General features: G+C 58.3%; 1 protein-coding gene across 3 annotated transcripts in view; it reads left to right on the plus strand.

The window, feature by feature from the left end:
- Positions 1 to 15,815, plus strand: part of AGAP3 (ArfGAP with GTPase domain, ankyrin repeat and PH domain 3) — a 105,576-nt gene that overhangs the window by 41,959 nt on the left and 47,802 nt on the right. For 2 of the 3 annotated variants that reach the window (XM_041471030.1, XM_041471029.1), the window contains exons 4-8: positions 118 to 203; positions 365 to 506; positions 1,805 to 1,939; positions 4,734 to 4,861; positions 12,556 to 12,711. In XM_041471030.1, the coding sequence (XP_041326964.1) occupies positions 118 to 203; positions 365 to 506; positions 1,805 to 1,939; positions 4,734 to 4,861; positions 12,556 to 12,711 (647 nt within the window). Of the gene's footprint in view, positions 1 to 117; positions 204 to 364; positions 507 to 1,804; positions 1,940 to 4,733; positions 4,862 to 12,555; positions 12,712 to 15,113; positions 15,248 to 15,815 lie in introns of those variants that run through there. The other variant, XM_041471031.1, reaches the window with a different exon arrangement.

Consider the following 15,815-nt stretch of genomic DNA (forward strand, 5'->3'; position numbering starts at 1 on the left):
GTGACCCCAGTCCCTGCACCTCCTCCACTGCCATGGGGCTCTGCAGCTCCCCTGGCCCTTGTTTGGGGTGTCCCCTGCTTGCACCCCACTTACTGACCGGCAGCGTTGCTCCCCAAGGTGGCCGGTTTAAGAAGGAGATCGTGGTGGATGGGCAGAGCTACTTGCTGCTGATTCGAGATGAAGGGGGCCCCCCTGAACTCCAGGTAGGAGACCTGTCCTCCCTGTGGTCCTTCCCACCCATCCTGCTGGAGGGGCTGGCGGGAGGTGGTGCTGGCTGAGCCCGGAGTGCGGCTGCCCTTGCTGGCTGCCCTGGGCCGGGTGTCCAGCTGCTGGTCCATGCTGTAATCCTGCCACGTCTCTTCAGTTTGCTGCCTGGGTCGATGCGGTGGTGTTTGTCTTCAGCCTGGAGGATGAGATCAGCTTCCAGACCGTCTACAACTACTACCTGCGGCTCTGCAGCTACCGGAACACGGCGGAGGTGCCGATGGTGCTGGTGGGCACGCAGGGTGAGGACGGCGCCGGGCTCCCCCAGCCCAGCCCGGGCGGAGGCTGGTGCCGCGTCCCCGGGGCACAGGGGGCATCCCGCTCTCTGAGCCTTACGTGGGGCTGAGGACGATGCTGGGACCCTGGCCCAGAGCCCTGACGAGGGAGTTCCTGCTCACACCACCTCAGCTTCCCCACAGAGAGCTGCCTCATTCCATGGAGCCACTTTCCTCTTGGAAATGGCATGTTACCCTGTTGCTGCCTCCCCCAGCCCTGCCAGCACAGGCAGGAGGGAGCCTGGGGTGAAGAGTTATCTGTGTGACAGTAGAGAGCAGGAGCGGGACATGGATGTAGGGAAAAACTGAACTGGCAGGACAGTTCTGAGAACTGTGTGACCTGTTCCTGGCCAGGAAGAAGCTCTGAGGCCAGGAAAACAGGCAGGAGCAGTGGGAGGGAGTCACAGGGGGTCTGCTCCAGACCTCCATATTGAAAGCAGAGCAAAGTTGTTAAACTTTAGATATTTAGAGATCGTGGAATGGATTTTAATACTGAATGATCTTGGCTCAGGAATGGGGCAGCAGCGTGCACTGTGGGGCACAGGAGTTGGACAGGTAGCAGGGTAGTGGCCATTGTTGTTCCAGACACAGAGCCAGGTGAGGTCCTAGCCTTGGTACAGGCACACAACCATCTGGAGGGCTGGAGGAGGGCTTCCTCACAGTGCAGGTCCCAGGTCTCCTACCCTACCTGAGAAGGTTTGTTCACAGCCATCACTTGTCCCTGGCTTGTCTTTAAGGAGTTGGATTCCTCTTTGGAAGGAAGTTTTTCCAAAACAGGCAAGCACTTGGTGGCTATCTGGGATATAAATTGAGCCTGTATTTTAGAGCTGTCCAGGAATTCCTTGGCTGTGGAGACATCCCAGCAGAGTTGACTTTCTTGTTAAACCAGGAGGATTTCTCCTTTGGATTCTTTAACATGTAGGGCTTGGCCATGAGCCCTAAAATGTTGGAGACTGACAAATCAAATTTCTTTGGCAGCTGGGGCTGCCTGGCCTTGGTCCCCACACCTCCCAGAGGTGTTCTGCCTCTGTCTTGCTGAAATGTCGGTGCCTGGGTGGTTTGGGAAATTGAGTCAGGTTCATTTACAGAGATTCATCCATTTTTCTACAAACGTGGGACTTTGTGATCACGGGCATTTATGGGACAGTGCTGTGGAGGTGGTTCCTCTGTGTGACGAGAGGGAGGGAGGCCAGAAGAGGCGTGGGACCCGTGGGTGGGTGGGACAGGGTCCTTGCCTTTCAGCCTGCTGTCCCTGTGGTTTGCAGATGCCATCAGTGCCACCAACCCCCGCGTCATCGACGACTCCCGGGCACGGAAGCTCTCCAATGATCTGAAGCGCTGCACTTACTACGAGACCTGCGCTACCTACGGCCTGAACGTGGAGAGGGTCTTCCAGGACGGTAACTGCAGCCACCTCAGGGGTCCAGGCAGCCCAGGGCAGCGCTGGGCCCTCACAGAGGAGTTAGTGCTGCCCTTGGAGTAGGAAAGCAGCACCTGAACAGCTGGGTGGGACAGCTGTTCCTCCTGGGAACAGTGTGAGAGAGCATTCCTGCTTGGGCTTGGAGAGGGGTCTGCAGCTGTGATGCTGAGGGGCACAGGGACCCTGCACCATCTCCTGGGGGTTTGCAGTCTGCTTAAATTAACCGTGACCTTATCCTAAAGGAGACTGTGTGTTCCCTCTAGTGACAGGACAAGGGGGAATGGCCTGAAGCTGATGGGATGAGGTGTTTCTGGAGTGGGTAAGCAGTTCTTCCTAGTGAGCACTGGTGGGTCATGATGCAGCTGGTTTGGCATCTGGTGGATCGTGGTGCAGCTGGTGTGGGATCTTGTGGAGTGCTTTCAGTCACAGACTCTGTGAGGACCTGTCCCACATGGCAATCCAGTTTCCATCAGACTGGTCTTTATATGACTTCTTCCACACAAGTTGCCACCCGGATCCCAGCAGACCTGCCCTGGGCAGGCTGGGAAGGATGTCCACTTCCCACAGCAGGAGCACTGCTTTCAGAGCCGAGGTTGCCTGCTTGCCTGTGCTGGGTGGAGTGTGTGCTGCACCTCTGTTTCTAGAGAGCCCTTCCCTGCCAGCATCCCGGGTCACAGCCAGTGGCCGCTGACCTTTTTGGGGAGCAGGTGTGTGCTGGCACGAGAGCTTGAGGGGGTGACCACCCTTGGTGTTCACAGACAGCTCTTCCCACACATGCACGTGGTGCTGCAGGGTGTGGGGGATGCTCCAGGACAGAAAACCTGGTGTCTCCATCTTCACCAACTGCACAGGGATTCTCCAAGACCTGGGTGGCCCTGTCTGTTGTGCCACCACAGCTCAGGCAGCAGCAGCAGAGACCCTGTTCCTCAGAGCAGGTTTTGGTGTCTGGTCTGTGGCCTGGAGCTGTGTGTGGTTGGGCTGTGCTGTGTCTGGTCTGAGCACGTTGCAGTGTGTGCCTGACACACACTGGTGCTGGGGATTTTGTGGCTGAGGCTGTGTCTGGGCACTCAGGCTGCCGAAGGTCACCGTGAGGAGGACACGTGGCAGGAGAATGGGGTCACTTCCTCCTTGCTGTTTCCTCATGTCCTGGAAGGATTCCCCCTGGAGGTGCTGCTGGCTTTGTAGGAATTGTGCTCCTCCATCCTCCCCAAGTGCACAGATGTGACAGTGGCTCCTGCAGTGAGAGGGTGGGATCTTGGTGCTGCCAGGTCTGGCACAAGCAGGGACAGTGCCCTAGGCTGGGCTGTGTCCCACAGTGTCGGGTCAGCTTCAGGACTCCCTGAGGTTGGCCTGCCCCAAGGGTGCTTGGCAGAGCCCTGCTGGCTGGGGGCTGGTATGGAATGTGCCTTCTGCCCTCTTGGCTCCAAAGAGGTCTGGTTAAAGAACTTTATTCTCAGGGTCGCCCTCACAATTCCTGTTTGCGGAAATCTGGGGTTCACATTCAGCAGATGCCAGGACAGATTGCAAGGAGCCATCAGTGTGGGGGGCCTCAGTTCTTGGGCTTCATTTTAAGGGTGTTTCTGTACCAAGGAAAGGTCAGGGAGCCCCTAGCCATGGTCACCTTGGCGATGTTCCTGAGGAGGAGGAGGACTGAGCCAGCCCAGTCCTGCAGGGCACAGCAGGGACAGCAGCTGTGCTGGGGGTGACTCCTTGAGCTTCAGCTCTGCTGCAGATTCCAAGTGCATGGTCCTGCCTTTCCTCTGCCCTGAGCACTGGAGAGGGCAGCCAGCAGCTCCATGGCCCAGGACCTGTGTCTGGGGTGCTGGTGGCATTGCTGCTCTCCATTGTCCCCCTCAAACACGGGGCTGCAGGCCCAGGCTCCAGCATGAGCTCCCAGGGAGGCTCTGGATCCCCTGCCCAGGGGACATCTCCTGTCCCAGTGCTGGCTGAGCACACTGTGAGCTCCAGCCCCCAGGGGCCAGGAAATATCCAGAAGAAAGCCCTCAGCCACTGCTGTTACGGGCAGGGAGCCTGGCAGAGGCTCTGCCCATCAGTTATCCCTTGCCACTACTGCTAGTGAGAAATCAACCATGAGACCACACTGGAGGGATAACATCTCCCCAGTCCTGAAATGAGGCACCTTGAGGTGACCTTCACCTTCCTGTGTGCCGGGCCCTGAACATCAGCCAGATGTTCTGGGATAATTTCTGCCATCCCTTACACCAGTCTTTGTTCTGGTTTCTCTGGTTGCCACACAGGGCTGTGCTGTACAACCAGTGAGGTGTGCCCTGCCCGAGAGCCTGAGCAACCCCACTGCCCAGTGTCACTGTGAGCACCAGCACCTGAGCATCACTCAGTGTTTCAGAACAACCCAGCACTGCAAGTCTGGACAGGCAAAGAGCATGCAAAGGTCCCTAGTGACCCACCAAGGATTCTACAGAGAATCCCTCAGGGTGTCCCTTTACAGACCCACAAGGCCCAGACTGATGGAGGTGGCATTTGCCCAGGCAGTTCAGTACGTGGCTCCTGGAGTTGCCGTGAGGGGTGGCTGAGAAGTGACGGCCTGCCCAGGGGTTCTCCCGTGGTGTCCATGGGAAGTTGCTGTTGTGTGTGATGCCCGAGAGGCCAGGTGGCCTCTGGGGACTCAGCATGAGCAGTGCAGGCAGCACATCCGTCAGGGCAAGGGCCTGGCTCTCCCTGAAGCCCTGCAGAAAGCTGTGGGGGGAGCAAACTGCTTTCTGAAGGCTGACCCTGTCCCTTTCTCCCTTTTCCAGTGGCTCAGAAGGTGGTGGCTCTCCGGAAGAAGCACCAGCTGTCCATCGGCCCCTGCAAGTCCCTGCCCAACTCACCCAGCCACTCGTCTGTGTCCGCAGCCTCCATTCCTTCTGTCCACATCAACCAGGTGGGGAATGGGAACGGGGGAAGCCAAGGAGCTCTCGTGCTCTCCACACCCTCAGCTCAGTAGCCAGCAGTTCAGCCTTAGACTGGTACCACTGCTCTGGGCTGGCTCTTGGAAGGGCAGAGTGCTGTCACCCTGGTGCTGCTCCCATAGCCCAGGGCAGCTGTGGCTGCCCCTGGATCCCTGGCAGTGTCCCAGGCCAGGCTGGACACTGGGGCTTGGAGCAGCCTGGGGCAGTGCAAGGTGTCCCTGCCCAAGGCAGGGGGTGGAGTGAGATGTACTTGAAGGTCCCTTCCAACCCAAAGCACTCCATGATTTTGTGATTGTGTGACAGTTTGATGCTTGCCCTGAGGTCAAGTTTCATGTCGAAGCCTTTGGGTGTGGCTCGTGGTGCCCAGACTGTGTTGTGCTTTGGCAGGCACTCGGCAGAGCTGTGAGTGGGTGTGGAGAGCTCTTGGGCAGCACAGGGGCCGTGACAGGGGGCTGCCCTGGCTGCCCCAGCTGGGTGGGCACAGGTCCTGCTTCCCCCAGACTCAGGAAGCTGATGGTCTACGTGCACATGCAGCTGAGGGGCTCTGAGGGCATGTTCCTGTGGAGAGGTGTGCTCAGTGGTGAGCTGAAGGAGCAGAACAGGGAAGGAGGTTCCCTCTCCTCTGCCAGAGGAAGGGCTCTGTGCTGTTGGTAAGGTTTGCCAAGGTCTTGCTGCGGGAGGATGGTGATGTTCTGTGATCCTGGAGCAGAGCTGAGGCAGGACAGGCTCCATGGTGAGGGGCTGGGGGAGGAGATCCTTCAGGCAGCCACCTCACTGCATTCAAGCTTTGCTGCATTCCCAGTGCCCACAGAAAGGCTGGCTGGGCGACTGGTGAGGAAGAAAGGAGAGGTCCTGGGCTCCATTGCTCCCCAGCGCACTCAAGGTGACAGATTCCATCTCTGCTGCAACTGGCATATGGAATCACAGGATCTGTGACAGGGACTGCAGGAAATCTGCCTGTGGCTAAGGGACAGCCCGTGTAGCTGATGGGTTTTCCATAAGGGGTTGCCTTTGAAGCTCTGGCTGTGTCAGAGCCTCCTAGCCCTGGGGGGACTCCTGGGCCCCCACCACAAGAGCCTGTCCCTGCACTGACCTGAGCCATATCTGCAGCCTACCTGATTGCAGGGGCTTCTAAAGCTGGATTGCAAGTAGGTGAGTGCAGGTTTTTGCAGAGACCTGTGCCTGCAGCTTCCTGGTGCTGCAGGTCACCTGGACACCAGCAAGTTCAGGTAAAGTCTGTGTGCAGCTGGATGGGCTGCTGGGAAAGGCTGCAAAGCCAGGTTCTGTCTGCTTGTGTCCAGAAAGCTGGGGACAAGTTCAGTGGGAGACATCCAAGGGGGAGAGCAAAGTCCCAGGGAAATACAGATTTGAGTGCCTCTGGTAGTTTGAGGGTTTTATTAGCAAATTGTGTACAGTTTGAGTGTGATTGGGAAGAGGCCATCTGTGCTGAAAAACAAGCAAGAGGCTGATGGCCAAAGGTCAGCATTTCTCAGGGGAGCTGGACACTTGTTTAGTGCTTTCTTCCATGTCCAGAGTATGAGAAGAGCCCCATAAATGTGTGTCATTGGCACTGGCTGTGCCAGGCAGGCAGGGTGTTTACCGTGAAGCTGAGGAGCATTCCCTGTGCGAGGGATGGGGCTGCCAGACCCCTGGGTTCCCCAGCTGGAATCCAGTCACTCAAGTGACTGTGCATGAGCCTGAAGGAGTATCAAAAACGTGTGGGGGGAAGAGACCCTGACACAGGAGGAAAGTAAGCACTTGACTGATTTAGCTGAGGAATGAGTGCAGAATAGACCTGAAATACACAGGTGTGACATGAAAGAGCTCCTTCAGCAAAGGCAGCACTGAACAGAAGGGGTGGATTTAGGACTGGCTGCGGGGAAGCAAATTTTGGAAGAACTTTCTGACTGCATGTCATGAGCTTTGTGAGGCGTTTGCTCAGAGGCATCCCTGCTTTCCTCTCCTTTCCTTCCCACAGAGCACCTCTCAGCACGGCTTGCAGACGACGTCTGTGTAGAGGTGAATTCTGGCTGCCTGCTCGGGGACAGACCTTTGCTCTCTGTACCTTGCTGTGCTCCTGGCTTGGCTGGAGGGACGTAGGGAGCTGTGGTGGGAAGCAGAGCTGTGAAGGGAAGTAACGCAGCGTGCAGCTCGCAGGGACTGTGGCTTGTTGGCCTGTTCCCCCTCCCCAGACCTGCTCTGTGCCCCCCCTGCCCTCGGCAAACCTGGGCCCCACAGGGGTGACCAAAGTCAATTTGTGTTCTGGCTCTTGTGTGGTCCCACCACAGCCCCTCTCGGTGCCAGTGACCCTGCAGCAATCTTTGCCCCTGGTGTTTGCACGTCTCTCCCCCATTACTAAGGACACCTCTCAAAATAGTGAAGCAATGGTGAGTGATCCTAAAATGCTGTGAAGCACTTGCCTGTTCTTGCATGGGCTCAGAAGTGAGGTTCTGGAGCTGCTCCCCACTGTCCTCAGGGAAAATCCAAGTGGCTTTGGGAAATGAATTCACCCGCAACTGATGGTTCTGACAGGGAACTGGGCAGAGCACAGGGAAGTGGCACACTCAGGTGGGAGGGCACCATGGCCAGGTGGGTGCTGGGGAGCAGTGTCCTGCTGTCCCCTGCTCCTGGCCCAGCAGTACATGGTGGGGCAGCTCTGGGAGGGGGTGGACAGGCTGTCCCTGCCAGGAAGGACCGGTGGGAGGGTGACAGGGTGTTTGTGAGCTGAGCTGAACTCCGTCATACCTGAGGGCCTGAGGCTCTCACCAGGGTTTCTCATTTGCTTTTGCAAGTCAAAGAGGAGTAACTGGCACAGGGAAAACAGGAAGAAGGCTCTCAAGGAAGAGTTTAGGAGCACAGGACTTAACATGGAGATGAGGTGGAGAGAAGCCAGACAAAAAACACAATTAGGAGCTTTGCCTTGTGCCTCAGGTATCAGTGTGTACAGGTGAGACATGCACTTGGGACAGAGGGATCCCCTTCCCTTCCAGTACTGCCTGGAGGGGCAGAAGGAGTCCTTGGAGCAGTGGGGGTCAGGAGGAGGCCCTGGAACAGCAGGATTGGTATTTAGGAGCAGGAGAAGCCCCTGGAAATGGGACTGGCAGTACTGCTCTGGGCCTGGTCTGGCCCATACTGCAGAGACAGTGCTGTCCTCTGGAGCTGCCAGCTGAGAAGGCACTTTTCTTGGAATGGGAGCAAGGAGTCCCCCACAAAGGGCTTCTTATGGTAGGTGGGAGCTAGGACCCAGCCCTGCCCCTTCTCTTGTTCTGGGCACAACTCTTCTGGAAGCAGCTTGACACTACTGGCTGAGACAAACTAACTTTTTTGGACATGGCCACTGCTTGTCTGGTCTGTCATTTGGACCAGTCCAGCATGGTTACTGGGAGAGGAGGGACTGGACTCCTTGTTACCCATCTGTCTGGAGGATTCCCTTCTGGGACAGTGGTGCTGTGGATGTGTCCCAGTCTCCTTGCACAGTGCATGATGGCCTTGGGAACCAGCCAAAGGCCCTGGTGCCATTTCTGCCTTTGGGAGTTTGGGGTTTTTTCTCTTATTCTGCAGCGGTGCCTGGAGGATGTTGCTCCATCCATGGGGAGGGAAAGGGAGCTGTAGGAGCAGGTCAGCCCTGGTCAGGGTTTTCCACCAGCTCTCATGAGTCACTAGGTGTGCTCAGCAGGTCCCTGACCCTGGCTACTGTGCTCAGCATCAGTCTGGAACAGCAGGAGCCAGGGCCAGCCCTGGAGTCCTGCATTCCCTTGGAGACACAGATCTGTCCCTTTGGCTTTCCCAGCAGCTTGAGGGGTGTGGGTCTGCACCTGCTGGAGCAGGCACCTGCTATTCCCCAGAACCAGCAGCCCCAGGGAAAGCTCTTGCCTGCTGCCTTGGGCTCTCCTCTCTGTATCTTGCCCACACCTATTGCTGAGTGAGCAGGTTGGATGGGTTTGGGAATCCCACTCCTCACCTGGCCCTGACTCCCACCTTGCTCCCTCCTGGCAGCTCCTGGCCCTTGCCTGCAGGGAGGGGATGGGAGTTTCTCGGGCCAGTGGGTGCTTGCAACACCTGCAGAGTTGTTCTACCTGATTTCCTCACTTTTGCTGCCCTGTTCTCAGTCTTTCTTCAGGGCCTCTGGGATGCCTTTGGGAGTTCCCCAGGCTGTGGGTGAGTCAGTGTTGTGTTTGCTGTGGGGTGGCAGTTTGCCTTTCTGCCAGGAAACTGGTTCCCAGCAGCTGGCAGGAGGTAACACAGGTACCCCATGGTACCCCACAGGCTGGTGGAGGGAACTGGGTGCCCCCCTGGGCTGTGGGAGCTGCTGCCATCCCCCGTGCTCTGGGCTGCCCAGTATGATGGCTCTTCTCCAGTGGCCTCGGTCTGCCTTCCTGCACGGGCTCTTGGGGGGCACTGCGAGGGCCTTCACCCAGACTTCAGGGAGAGATCAGATGAAAGAGGTGGAAAATCAAAGTTTGCAAGTGAAATGAAGGCCCGAGGGCAGCTCACCTGAGCTGGTAGCAGTGCTCACTGGCCTGCTGCGGCACGTTCCGCCAGAGCTCAGGAGCTGTGGTGCAGGCGCGGCGTTTCCTGCTGGAAGCCGTGTCCCGCTGCCTGCCGGGCTCACAGTGCCTGCTCTCATCGTCCTTGTGCTCCTCTGGCTCCCTTCTTCCGCAGACACCGGCGTGGTGTTTGTTGTGTGTGTGTGCTCTTGCACTCAGAGCCCTTCCCAAGCTCCTTGTTCGCCTCAGGCCCTGTTCCACCAGGAATTACAGCCCTGAGCTGCAGCTGAGTCCTGCTCTTCCCAGGCACCCGTGGCGCTGCGATGCTCTTCCGCCGGTTACACACTAATGGGAAGGATTTGTCCCACAGGTGTTCACCAGGTTCCAGTTCCCACTGTGTTCTCAGATTCCAGTGCTGACCACAGGTGGTTGTTCAGGTCCACCAGCAAAGTACCTGACAGTAGCAGACACGTGGTACCGGCCCAGACCTGCCACCTTGTTCTCCCACATCCCTGGGATTTGTCCTGTGTCCCTAGATCCCATGGAAGTTAGGGAGCTCCCTGCCCCAGCAGAGCTCAGGGTTGGCTCAGGATTGCCTGAGCCACTCTGTGTCTTTGGAGGACTTTCTCCTCTGCCCCCAAACTCGTGGCAGCTTGCCTTTGTAGCCTGGAGTGAGCTATCCTCCAGCCCCAGAGCCCTTCCAGAGGTTTGGTCTGTGGGACATGGGGGGCTCAAAGGCCAGTGTCCTTCATCACTAAAGGACAGTAACCTTGGCTCCAACACCAGGCAGACTTACAGGCTAAGGAAAGTTATTCTGGCCAGACAGAAATGACACACAGGACTGCAGGGAGTAAGTAAAATATAAACCAGGGTGTAGCAAAATTTCTTCCTTGACGCTTCAGTGTCCATCACCTGCAGCCACAGTTTTGTTCCAGCTGCTCTGGCAGGAGCTCAGACTGCAGCCTCCTTGGAACTGGCTCCTCCCCACAGTCACAGCATCATGAACGTGCAGCCGAGACATGACAGGCATGGCCAGGAGCTGGTCTTGGAGGGACAGCCATGCCCAGCTCACTATTCCATGTGGCAGGTTGTCTGTGCTGCTGCATCCTCCTGCTCTTCCCAGCACTTGGAATGTTTCACTTTCTTTGACCTAGTTCACTTGTGCTGAATTACAGACTGCACAAGTGTGCACTTGGTGGCCCTGGCTCTCTGCAGCTCTTCCTCCATCACAGCACCTGGAACTCCTGCGTGGGTGTTGGACTGGCACTGACAGCAGCTCTCTCTGTTGAAGGTTCAGAAGTCACTGGCAGGTGACGTGTTGCTTCGCCCCTTTGTGTCCCTGGTGACTTGGCAGCTGAACCTTCTTGTCCAGCACAGGGTTCCTCACCCTGCAGAGGAGCTCCCATGCAAACTGGACAAAGTTCTCAGCTTCTTGTACTTGTGGAAAAACACAACCAGGCTAGGTTCCCTCTTGTTCTGTGTTTCAGGACTCCAGAAATGTTCCTGTTCCCATACAGGCTGGCATGGTCTGAGCCATCCACCTGCTTACAGCATGGAATTCTTTTCCTTGCTCTGCCTTCATGAGGAGGAAACTGAAATGCTGCTTGGGTGGCTTTTTCCTCTCTTAAGTTCTCATTGTGTGTCTCCTCCTGTATCTCTTGTTAAAGATGAGGGGATCCATGGCTTGGTGAAGGTTGTACCTCTCTCTGAGACTGGGCTGTGGGTCATGGTTACTGCTCTGCCTGCACAGCCCCTTTCACACTTCTCTGAACTGCTTGTCTCAGAATAAGGCTCTGATCCCAGTGGGGATGGGGGTCTCTTGTGGAGCCCCTTCAGCAGATCATCACCCTGCAAGGGCTCCACTCGTGCTCAGAGTGTAGGGGGATGGAGGAAGTCTCTGGGCCGTTGATGCCACCACTCTGTGGTGTGAGTGTGGGAGCTGGGAGGAGGCGGGCTGCCCCTTCTGGGGTGCTGGAGCTCACCTGCCCTTCCAGGGGCAGCTCCTCCATGTGTTTCTGAAACACTGTTCAGAACTGCCCGGGAGCTCAGGCTGCCAGTGCCTGTCATAGTGAGATGTCCTGGGCTGCAGACCTGAAATGCTTCCATGCCAGTATTGTTCCTGGGGTGTCCCTAAGCCCCTGTCCAGTGGCTTGCCCACAATGGGCTGAGTGGGAGTGAGCAGCCTTGTCTGGAAGACATGTTGGTGACGTGGGTGCATGGCTGCATGGTTGGATCTTCCTCTTGCTGTGGAGTCCAGTGAGGTGTTGGTGAAGCCCCCTGTGTTCCCAGGCACCCTCAGCCATGGCTATGGTGGTCTGCAGGCATGGGAGGTGTGTGCCAGCCTCAGGGTCTGCTCAGAGAGACCTCCAAAGCAGCAGCAGAGATGGGTTTCTCACAGAGGCTGAGCTTGGGGTGTGGCACTCCGTGCTTCAGGACACAGGAAAGGTGAGAGCTGGAGTGCTAGGGACATGCATCCCCGTTGGCATCACGGCTGTACTCCTGAGACAGGGAATGGATGAGTGGAACTTGGAGCTTGGCAGGCTTTGGGCTGCCTCACAGCCTCGTGTCTGAGGGGCTCAGTGGAGAGGAAGGGAATGACTGCCCAAGGAGAGTGACCCTGATCCTGTGTTCTGGGAGCAGGTGGAGGTGCCCTAGCTGTGCCCCTCTGCTGGGGACAGAACATGGGACCCTGCTGCCTCAGGCCTTGTTCCACAGCTATGTTTGGAAGGGCTTCAGCTGGGTTTCTCTGGCCATTTGCTGTCCTTCTGTTTGATTTCAGAACTTGAACATTTTACTGGTGAAAAAACTAGAGCAGAAAGAGGCTGCCCAAGCCCCTCTGTTGAGCAGAGCAGTGCCTGGCATTGGATGTCTCTCTGGGTTGCCCAGAGAGGTTGTGAGCTCCCCATCCCTGGAAGTGTTCAAGGCCAGGTTGAATGGGGCTTGGAGCAGTCTGGTCTAGTGGAAGTTGTCCCTGCCCATGGCAGGGGGTTGGAACTAAATGGCCTTTAAGGTCCCTTCCAACCGAAACAATTCCATGATTTTTTGGATGTCACCCAGTCCCAGTCCTGCGTGGCACGCCCTGCCCTGGCATGAGGCCACATGGGGCAGGTGGTGTTCTGGCAGTGGTGCCTCCAGGTAGCCTGTCTCTGACCTCTCTGACCATCCATCTCCTCCTCCAGGCCACCAACGGTGGAGGAGCCTTCAGTGACTACTCCTCCTCTGTGCCCTCCACCCCGAGCATCAGCCAGCGGGAGCTGCGGATCGAGACCATCGCTGCCTCCAACACGCCCACCCCCATCCGCAAGCAGTCCAAGCGGCGCTCCAACATCTTCACGGTAAGCAGCACAGCCGGCCCAGGAGCTCTGGGGTGGGTTTTCAGCACAGGAGAGGGCAGGGGAGTGGGTCACGGCAGCCTGAGCCCTTGGGCTCTCCTGCACAGTTATCCGTGCTGTGCTGGCAGGAGCGTGTGCAGGAGGGACCTGCGTGCGCAGGGACCGTGGTGCTGCAGGCTGCTTCAGGCAGAGCGTGCGTGCATGGGGAGCATCTGGGAGCAGGACATTGCTCACACACATGGGAGTGTGCAGGGGTGCACTCGTGTGGGTGTGTAGTGTGTGTGAGCTCCTGCTCGTTGCAGGGAGTGCAGCTGTGCGTGCACAGCACCAGTGACTCTGCTCATCTTCTCCTTGGGGCTGCATACCCCGAGCGTGGCACGGAGCCCCTGGTCGGTGCCTCCTGTTTGCTGCTGGTGATGCTGTGCCAGTGGTGCTGTGCAGAGCTCAGCACCTGGCATGGGGCCCCACTTGCTCCCGTTCCTGAATCCTGCGTGACTTGAGCAGCACACGTGGGAGCTGCTGTGGGTGTGGAGGGAGGGAAGACAGAGGGGAGGCAGTGAAGCTGTGGGCCCCAGGTGGAGCAGGGTACATTTGCAGCCCTCAGCAGTGCTGGTTGCCTTGCAGCCTGCCTCTCTGCACGCTCTCACACCATGCACACGCCGTCCACGCAGTGTGCCCAGTCCTGCCCTCACACTCACTCTTGCTCTGAGCACAGCCATGAGTGTCCCCTCACTGTGAGCACACGTGTCCCAGTCCCATGTCTAGTGCAGGTGTAGCCTCTGTTCCCTGTGTACGTGTGCAGGCTCCGGCCTTGATCCTCTCCCCATCTCAATGTGCTTTCCAGCCACCATTGCTAAGCACACCGTGTCTGCTGTTTGTGGAACCAGCCACATCAAAGCCCTTGTACCTGTTGCACTGTGTCACCCTTGTGACCAGGCGCCATTGCTCTGAGCCCAGACCACACAAATTCAGTGTCCTGTGCCCCATTCCTCTCACTGCACCATTGGCATCCCAGATTCCCCACTCCTCGTGCTGGGAATGTGCCCATCTCCTTTGGCTTCTGACATCCTGGCAGCTTCTGCGCTGACCTCCCGAATACTGTGTGCATTCCCCCCGGCTGCATCTCACACACCCCCAGCTCTCTGTGCCCGCCCCAGGCCCACGCTCACCCCGTCCGTGTGCTGTTGGCGGGTGGGCTGTGCTCCTCACCCTCTCCTGCCAGCCCACACAGTCCCTCCAGCAGCTCCCCACTCCCAGCGCATGGTTGTTCCCTCCCTGTGCTCACGGCTCTGGAATGCCCGGTGGCTCTGCGGTGTCCGAGGCCGTGCCCCCCCTGCACGCAGCGCTGCGGGTGCCTGTCCCGGGCCGCGCCGTCCCCTCGCTGTGCTTGCTGCCGTGCCGGGGCTCGGCTGTGCCACCACCCGCGCTGCTCGCCGCGCGCCCACGCCTCTGGACTCGCCGCCGGCTCGCCTTCACGCTCCCTGGAGCCCCGTGCTCGCTCGCTGGGTGGGCACGCTTGGGGAGGAGGAGGGCGGCTTGCTGCGGGGCTTACGCTTGTTCGCTGTGGATCTCATCGTGCGTGCGGGGCTCTCACGCGCTCGCTCATCCCGGGCTCACGCTTGCTCTCCGCCACGCGCTCACCTGTGCTCGGTGGCGCTCGCTCACTCGCCGCGGGGCTGGGGCTCACCTCACCTGCTTGCTCGTGTGCTGGTGCACATCCATGGCTCACGTTGACGTCTTCACCCATCTGGTCGTGGCAGCAGCAGCAGCTCCTGACACCTCCCACAGTGGGACAGGACCAGGAAGGGCGGGAAGGGAAGGAGAGGGCAGGCTGTTTTCTGCCACTAGCTTTTCCCAGGCAGGCAGCGCAGGTGTAGCCAGCAGCCTTTGTCCTTACAGGGTCCCCAGGTGGGCACAGGCCTTTCCGAGGTGCAGCGCTCGGCCCAGCTCTGGGAGCTGCTGCAGCCCCAGTCCTGAGCTATGCCCGACTCCTTTGCTCCTCTTCTCCTCTCCTCTCTCTCCTTTCCTACACCTCCTCCCTGTTCACCTTCTTCTCTTCCTCCTCCCTCTCCTCTTCTACTTTTCTCCTCCTCCTCTCTTCTTCTACTCTCCTTCTCCTCTCTCCTGCTCTGGCTCCTCTCCTGCTCCCCTCCCACTCCCCACTGGATCGCATTCCCCCCCGGGGGGTCTGCGTGCCCCAGAGCTCCAGGTGGAGACAAACCTTGCGCCCACCCGCGCCTCGAGGCACCCCCCACTCCTGCCCCCAGCCCCAGCCCCGACTGCTGCTGCCGCCGGCGCCCACTCCGTGGCCTGTCCGTGCTGTCTGCTGGCACCCATCACTGACAGACTCGTGTCCGTGTTCTGAGTATAACTTGCCAAACTCTTTATTCTTTCGATATTTGCAGATATGTGCCACTGTTTCCAACTTTTCATCAACAAAAAGGCCTTTCCAACTCCTTCCAAATTAGAAGATCCAGGTGGTTACACACGGCACCTCTGTACAAATTCTCTCACTTTTCATTGCCTCTCCAGGGCCGGATAAGGGATGGGCACTGGGATTGATCTAAGATTAGAGGCTCGCCCGCCCTCCAGCCAGCATGGGTCCCCCCCTCGGAGACACGCAGGAGCCTTTTAAATCCCCCCAATGTAAAGTCTAGGAAGCGCTGAGACGGCCTGCGCCTGCACTTTAAGCTGGGACATTTCTGGGCCTGCTGGATGCTGTCTAGGCACTGCCCTTTCTCGGGGATGCCGGGCGGACGACCCTCCTGGGATGGGAAGACCTGCAGACGCACCGGGACCGGGCGACAGCCGCGCATGGAGCTGGATGGGCCAAAAGACGCTTTGCTGCTGCCTGCGGGAGCCGCTGCAGCGCCTGCCGCTAGCGCTCCGCTCCTTCTTCCCTCCTGCACCTCTGCAGCCTGCATGGACTCCTGCTCCTTCTCCTCTTCTCCTCGCAGCCGAGCAGCCATCTGTGTCTCTTTAGTTTTCTTCTCTTTCGATCTCTTTGTTTGGTTCTGGGCCCAAAATCTGGTGAATCGGTGTCCCAGGCGCGCGGGGCTCGTATCCCTTTCTGATCCAAAGCACACGGGGCCCTCCTGGACTGAGGG

Source organism: Pyrgilauda ruficollis, unplaced genomic scaffold, assembly GCF_017590135.1.
Source record: "Pyrgilauda ruficollis isolate IOZ18807 unplaced genomic scaffold, ASM1759013v1 scaffold252, whole genome shotgun sequence".
NCBI lineage: Eukaryota > Metazoa > Chordata > Aves > Passeriformes > Passeridae > Pyrgilauda > Pyrgilauda ruficollis.